This window comes from Cryptotermes secundus, unplaced genomic scaffold (assembly GCF_002891405.2).
Source record: "Cryptotermes secundus unplaced genomic scaffold, Csec_1.0 scaffold166, whole genome shotgun sequence".
Lineage (NCBI taxonomy): Eukaryota > Metazoa > Arthropoda > Insecta > Blattodea > Kalotermitidae > Cryptotermes > Cryptotermes secundus.
In genome coordinates this window covers 551,856-560,293 of record NW_019720562.1, presented here as the reverse complement: position 1 = coordinate 560,293, position 8,438 = coordinate 551,856, and the positions used below count along the sequence as shown (strand labels likewise).

Genomic DNA, 8,438 nt, shown 5'->3' with positions numbered 1-8,438 from the left:
ACACTTGTTAAGTCACTTCTTAATACTGTACAACTGACTAACACCAGTATACTTTTACTTCTTGTTTCTACAAGATCCGGCATGTAACTTCTACATCTGATTTCTTCAAGGGCCAGTGTGTGACTTTTACGTCTGATTTCTACGAGGGCCGGTGTGTGACTGACTTCGACAACTGACTTCCCTTGGAACCATCAAGTCCTTGTTTCATCAGCGTCTCGGCTCTGTCACGCCCTTAAATTTTAGTGATTGGTCACATTTAAAAAATAGGAGTATCTTAATTAGCTATTCCTCCGCTCCATTTAAAGATTACAAGGGGTTTAGGTTTCTGAGGTCCGACATACTTCCTGTCAGAATCTTGACAAATGTGAAGCTTGGCTTGGGTCATTAAAACTTCACTATTTTAAGTTATGGCATGTACAAGCTGTCAAGTATTGAATTCACAAAAGATTTCATAGTTACACTTTCACTTCAAATTTCTAAGAACCCGGCGACGGGGTGTCTTCCTGTTTCTGCTGCACGTGTGGGAAGACGCTAACTCTTGCATGCAAGAATAGACCTATGTCTCACTACACTTGTTCATTGCATCTCATTGTGAACAATTAAAATTTCTAATTAATAAAATTAATTTCATGTAAATAGGTTGCATAGCAGTGGTACGGTTACACTTGTACAAACCCTATTATACCTTAATTAAATCAGATTGTACTCTGCATTACCACCTGTCATCCAAAGAGCGAAAAATTATTGAACTTGGATAACTTGAAATGTATATGTTAACTAACCCTCAAACACTTGTGGAGTGGGTTGATTTATCTAACATATTTCAGGTCCAAATTCTGGACATCCAAGAAGAGGAAATAAAAGATTCTGATGTTCTCATAATGGGTACTGATGGGCTGTGGGATGTGACCAGCAATGAAAAAGCTGTGGAAATTGTGCAGAGAAGTTTAGATCATTTTCCAGCTAATGACAAGTCCCGCTTGAAGTATAGGTAAGTTACACTGAACTGACCATAATTCTGATGTTCTCATACTGAGTACTGTTGGGCTGTAGATTGTGACCAGAAATGAAAAAGCTGTGGAAGTTGCGCAATTTTCAAACATTGCTCAGTGGGAATATAAATTCATAAGATGATCGTTATAAATACAATGAATGTATAAGGGATGGGCCTTCTTGGCCCTTGCACCGCGACCTACAGTGGTCTATTGTGCTTTTCATTATAAATAAGCAAGTTCATTCTTTCAGTATAGTTTAAGGATTGTGAACAGTGCTTAACAAGAGTGTTTAGGTTCCTTTTGAGAGGTCAGTATGTATATATATTTATAAAATAGTAAAATATTACATAATGGAAATATACAATAAGATAATAAAATGCCTACAAGGTGGGTGTGTGTGCATCTGTGCATGCCTGTGGTGTGGTATGGTGTGTTGTGTGTGCTTTGTATGCATATGTTGGTCATAGTAAGCAAGAAAATTCCATTATTTCAGTACAGTTTATTTTAAGAAAAATCCAGGCCAAGAAAATGTGCTTTTGTTAGTTTTAGACAAACTGATTAGCTTTTGCCATCATTTCATATTTCTGCTTATATGCTTGGTGTAACAGTATGACCAGGATAGCCATTGACAGTTCTGTTAGGATAAATTTATATAAGCAGGGATAGATCAGCCAGTAAGTAACTGGTTAAGAGCTTATTAACTAGGATTTTATTTGTGCAAGAGGCCAGAATTTTCCTCTTCACATCCACATCAGCTGTGGGGTCTATCCAATGTCTGTGGGACTCTTTCCCCAAGGGTCTAGAGCATGAAGCTAAACACTCATTTCCATCTAGGGCTGAGATTAAAAATGTGTGAAATGTATCTTCATTCCCCAATACATCTTAATGAAATGGTATATAAACAACTTTACATTTATTTATTATTTTTATTTGTCTATATTTACGCCTTTGGGATAAAGTTCTGAAGCAGCTGTTGATCCATTTTGATAGTTTTATACACAGTGTATTTTAATGTGTCTGTCTGGGGAGTAAACATGGACCGCCTCTAGTGGTCAGAGTTCCTGGCTACAGATCCATAGGTCCCGGGTTCGGTTCCTGGCACTAACAGATTTTCTGAGAAGTAGTGGGTCTGGAATGTGGTCCACTCAGCCTCATGAGGATAACTGAGGAGCTACTTGAATGGAAAGATATCAGCTCCGGTCTAGAAAATGGAGATTAACGGCCATGGGGATTTGTTGCGCTGACCATGTGACACCCTCTATCCACTAAAGTTGGCACTAACTTCGCCAACAAGCAGCAGTCACTCTGTCGGTATCGTTTGCTTGCGGACTAAAGCTACGGCTTTTTTTTTTCTGGGTAGTAAACATGGTTCTAATTACTTATGTGGTGTTTTTCTAAGGTATACATCTGCTGCTCAAGATCTTGTCATGCATTCACGTGGGAAACTGTATGAGAAGAACTGGAAAACTGCTGATGGTAAAGCTGCTACAATTGATGACATTTCTGTGTTTGTTATTCCATTAGCACCATATAAGGAAGAATACACAGAGTGGAAACAAGAATATGAAGCTATTCATGGGATTTATGAAACTTCTTGTGAAACCAGTGAAGGATTTGGAAAGCTGTCACTGAAGACATCTCCAATAGCTACAGGAAAAGCTGTGATGAGTGGTTTAGCTATAGAGAATTCTGTGAACAGAGATTCACTACCCGATAGTTTGGGTGACTCATCTGCCTCTAACATTCCATTATACAGTGCTGACATTGCTTTAAAAATTGATGATAAAACATGTGCCCTTGCATCGGGTCAGGATAATAGTGTATTAGTTATAGAGAATACTTCATCAGGAGATAATTTGTCTTCCCATTATAATTGTGGTGCTGAAGTAAAAGGTACTCCTCCTTCATCAGAAAAGTCTGCCAGCAGCAAAGAAGGGGAGGAAGACTATGCATCAGTCCATGCTTTAATGCCATGCACAGACACCCACACCACATCTGAATTAAATGTATTTTGTCAGCCAAAGGATCTGTCACAGAAACCCAATACTTTAACACATAAGTGAAAAAGAAAACTACTAGGTATTTGAACTTGAAATTGTTTTAGGGGTGAAAAAATATGTTTATAATTTTTTGTACAAATATAGATTGGAAGAGTGGATAGAAAGGTTGACTTCAATTTTCACAATTTCACGTTGTGGGTGATTTCCATATATGCTATACACTTTTAAATCACACTTGTTACATTAGTATGCATTGGAGTCTATATCTGAATGTGGAGGCACATAATGAATCTAGGATGTGAAAGTATTAGAGTAAGTAAATAGGACGGTGAAGCACCAAGCTTGTGTCGCGTATGAAAACTAATGATTGATCATTCTTACTCTAATTTCATACTGTTTTAAATGGTTCTATTATCGCACAGACATACCTCTGCCTTACTTTCCTATGGAATCTCGAACCTTAATGAGATCATTAGTTTCATTATTTAGTCACTTTCTGAAAGAGTGGAAGGCCGTTTTGTAAATATTGTCACGTGTTGGGTATGTCACGCAACAGGTAACTTCACACAGCCCTCGGATTTCGCGAACACGTTAATTCTTGCACACTCAAATACAAATAGTATCACTTCAACTGCATTCTGCTGTGGCTATCTTCCAACTGTCTCTGACTATGGCTGGATCGCAACTGTGTTGTATGAAGGCTTATTAGCTCTGTGGTTGTCAGCTTATATAGGTGTTCTGCGGACCGGATACAAGACACCATTTGCCAAGGTTTGATCTCACGTGTTCGGCAATCCGTTGCTTCAGGAAAGCTCTTTATATACTGGTAATGTGTTTTGTCCCATCTGTTGTTACTCAACGGCCTTCTGTTGTTCATCTCTGGGGGAATGCGTTCTTTGTTTCGGCATTGTCTACGCAACGGCTAACTGTTATTGCATTACCATGGAAGTATCTACTCCAAACACATTACAATATTAAATGGCAGGGTAAGGTTACCATCAACACAAACGTGTTTATACAGTCAATCAATACTCAGATTGAATTTTTTTATTTTCCTGCCCCTACATGTTTTGGTCCTCATGGGACCATCATCAGGCAGTAATTATGATCAAACAACTGAAGTTATTTGAACTCCTAAATGTGGATTCATATTTAGTGCCACATGTTCATATTACAAAATTAAGTCTAGATTAGAATATAGAAAATTACAATATTAACTTTCTCAAAATTAAGATCGTATATGTACAAAGAATTTTATTACATTTGAATTAAAGATATATTAAAAATGTGTGCATGTGATGTTTATCGAAGGCGAATGTTATGTTGGTAAGATGTTAAGTTATGAAATAAGGCCTTGGGAATGAAATTTAAAGTTATACAATTAAAACCTAAAATATTACATTATTAGAACAATTCCAAGTAGTCCACGTTGAACTGAGCTACAACACACAGCACCCATACAGAAAGGATGCACACATATATCAACGATAGCAAAATTTTTACATCTTTACCCAATGACACACACTGCACAAATATCAATAAATCGTAACAGCTCATGTAATAATATCCATAATACATTTACTACCGCATAACCCAAGGCATAACAACTTCAACCCTGAGAGATGCTCAACAACATGGCTTTCCACAATTATTCATGTAACACGAAAACTGTGAACACTGAGGAAATCTTAGCAGTTGCTCTGATAACTTTAATACTATATGTTTTAATTGTATAACTTTCAGTTTCATTCCCAAGTCCTTATTTCATAATATAACATCTTACCAACATAACATTCGCCTTCAATAAACATCACGTGCAGAAATTTTTAATACATTAATACTTTTAATATATCTTTAATTCAGTTTCAATACAATTCTATGTATACAGGGTGTAAATAAATATATGTTACAATGCTCTGTGGCAGATAGATGGGTTCAATCTGATCATATTTTGTTAATACACTCATGTCTGGAAAACACTTCCTTTTGGCACTAAAGGCCACAAAAGTTTCCGAGAGGATGCATAAATTTTAGTGGATGTTATCATTGTTTTACATTATAAAAGTTGCTCAAAATGGCGGCTGCCGACTTGATTACATGTTCTGCACAGCTTGGCCATTGCTGAACTCCTTGAAAGACTCCCGGCATTTCCCAGATGCTTCCAGCTGCTACTATAATTCTTACCACAAGATCATGTTGTGTCTCCACTGGCGTCTCATACACATGTACCCCCAGAGAAAGAAATCCAATGGAGTCAAGTCGGGAGTGGGGGGCCTCTATGTCCAATCCATCTGTTGCCAGGGGTTTCTTCCAAATACTCATGGATGACATTAGTGCAGTTGCCGAGGCACCCTCATGCTGGAACCACATTTCACAACAGACTTCCAGCAGCTCGGGTAAGGTCTCTTAGAGATGTGTTAGGTAAATGTTACCAGTAAGCCACAGAGGTAATACGTAAGGGCATCACATTTCAGGGGCCCTAACGCATAAATAGAGTGTTTCAGGACGTGGGTGCATTAACAAAATATGATCAGATTGAACCGATTTATCTACCACAGAGCACTGTAACATTTATTTGTTTACACTCTGTATAATCTTAATATTGAGAAGTTTAATGGTGTAATTTCCTATATTCTAATCTAGACTTAATTTTGTAATATGAACGTGTTGCACTAAATATGGATTCATATTTTGGAGTTCAAATAACTTAAGCTATTCGATCATAATTACTGCCTGATGATGGTCCCATTAGGACCAAAACATGTAGCGGTACAAAAATAAAAAATTCAGTATGAGTATTTATTGATTGATTGTATAACCACACTTGTTATTTGATGGAAACCCTGCCTTGCCATTTGCTTATGACTCACAACAGGATGCAGACTGTGAAAATAATATTAAAACGTGCCCAAGAGAACAGTAAGTGTGATAAATATGAATGGAACATTCTAAATGTTCCCAAAAAGTTACCCATTTAAGATGCCTTGAGAAGCTGGTTTCATGGCCTAGAGATACCTGTATTCCTGTATAGTTTTGTGAGAGATTATTTGGTTAATTTTTAATTACTTACATAATAGTATTTTGCATGTAACATACTTGATATTACATTGTTATTATAATAACAGCAGTTCAAGTGGATGTATATTCTTTCATTCCAAAACAGTCATAGACCATTTGTTAGAGAACATTTAAGTAGTTCTGTTGCATTTATATTGGTCTACTTTTAAGAGTAATATTATTTGTATAATGACAGTTCTATTTTGATTTAATCGGTAGCAGTTTGCTATGCATATGAGAATGTATTAGATCCTAATTATGTACTTATTTTGCTCAAATGCAACTTCTATAATTCCATTGTGTGCATTAAAACTTGTCATTCACAAAGTATTGAGGCTAAATGAATAGTATGCTGTTGCAGTAATTTGTCGGTATCTGTACCAGATCTTATAAGATTATTTAATTAAGATGTTACAGATTTCTTCCTTAAAGAATAAAACACATGTGGCTGTCCCCCTCCATACACACACACAAAAGGTTTTTCTTTTTCTTTCAGCATAAGCCTGCATATTTGGCATCTGAATCATGGTCTAGATTTCACATGTTAATGGTTTTAGCCTAAATTTGTGACTTGATTTAAAATGTAAACATTTCAGTTTTATGTAACAGTGATGGCATCCCTTCCTTCACGGAACACTTTCACCCATCATGCCACTGTGCGATATGGCAAAGCAGCATCACCACATGCTTCTCGCAGACCCTGATAACAGTTGTGTGCACTATGACCTTGTGCAACTTCAACTTTTATCCAGGAGCATTGTTCTTGTTTCATAAACATTTTGTTAGGGTGCTTGAACTGGTCTCCTGCACTTCAAGACGACGCACAATGCAACTCAATGAAACACAACCAGAGCCACTCACTGCACTACTTCAGCTGAACTTCTGCTATCAGCTACAGACGGCGCTAGTGCCACCTGACGCACATCTTTCATGTTACAGCAGTGTTGCCACTACTTTTTATCCAGCCCTTGTAGTATTACTTAATACTCAGTGCACTGGAGTCAGTATCTGAACTTCTGCCAGTTCTTCCTTACAGCAGTAACAATCAAAACTAAGTTGCCTGTACGAGGGGCGTTCAAGTTCTAAGGTCTCCGATTTTTTTTCTCAGGACTGGGAGCAGATAGACACATACGGTTTAGTTTAAAATACGTGTGCACTCTTTGTGAATGCTTGACAGAGATGGCAGCACTGTACAGCACACAGAACTCTAGAGGTGGCGGCGAGACTGAGGAGTGTTTTTGATACTTAAAATGGCGACGTTTTCGTCACAAGAACAGCGAGTAATCATTCGTTTTCTCCACTTGCGTGGCGCAACACGCATTGAAATTCATCGCCAGTTGAGTGAGACATGTGGTGATGGTGTCATGAATGTGAAAAATGTACGTTCATGGGTGTGACAGTTCAAAGAAGGCCGAACATCGTGTGACAACGAACCACAACAATCTCGGCCTTGCACTGACAGCATGTTCGAGCGAGTTGAGAAAGTTGTTTTGGAGGATCGCCGATTGAGTGTGGAAAACATAGCCTCCAAAGTTGGCATTTCCGTGGGATCTGTGCACACAATCCTGCATGAAGACCTGCGAATGCGGAAAGTGTCCTCCAGGTGGGTGCCACGAATGCTGGCGGACAACCACAAGGCTGCGCATGGCAATTTGCCAGGCGATGTTGACACGTGATGAAGGCATGAATGGGACTTTGTTTTCATCAATTGTGACAATGGATGAGACATGGATGCCGTTTTTCAATCCTGAAACAAAGCGCGATTTTCCAGTGGTCAAAACAGACTCCTACAGAAGCGTTCATAGCGGCCATGGAATCAAGGCATCGACGTTGTGAAAAATGTGTATGGCTGCAGGGAGATTACGTTGAAAAGTGACAGAAGTTTCAAATTGATTGTATGATTATTGTGTGAGAAAAAAAATCGGAGACCTTAGAATTTGAATGCACAACGTAATTCTAAACTAAGAATCTTATGTAAAGTCTGTATGTTGAATAGTTGGAAGAGTACTGTTTAATTAACTCCATGGATCACAGCCTTTCTTGAGAAGCCGCCAGCTGTGCAACTATAGTATTGTTATTATTAATGTAATTTGTTCCTCAAAGATGTCCTACCAGGAAGGTACATAGTGGGCCAAAGACGCTAAGTGACAAAACTATGAAATGTAGTCAGTGTTATACAAAGAAATTAAAGAAGACAGATGTCTGGAGGATTAAAGGATGAAATACTGGCACTTGGCTAGAATTTTAACTGATGAATTTTGTGAGAGGTTTTATCAAGAAAAGTTATCGTTGGTGTCACTGAGGGTAACTGGTGAATATTCTGATGGCTACTATTGTTACACAGTGTAGTTATTATGATTGATTTTTACTAAGAGACTCATTGGGA

The 8,438-nt window shown here is 38.0% G+C and overlaps 1 protein-coding gene across 3 annotated transcripts in view; it reads left to right on the top strand.

The window, feature by feature from the left end:
- LOC111868390 (protein phosphatase 1H) overlaps nt 1-3,769 on the top strand; it is a 37,565-nt gene extending 33,796 nt beyond the window's left edge. For all 3 annotated transcript variants that reach the window (XM_023859004.2, XM_023858976.2, XM_023858985.2), the window contains exons 7-8: nt 828-991; nt 2,395-3,769. In XM_023859004.2, the coding sequence (XP_023714772.1) occupies nt 828-991; nt 2,395-3,058 (828 nt within the window). In that variant the 3' untranslated portion in view covers nt 3,059-3,769. The remainder of the gene's footprint in view (nt 1-827; nt 992-2,394) is intronic.
- The last annotated feature ends 4,669 nt before the right edge of the window (nt 3,770-8,438 follow it).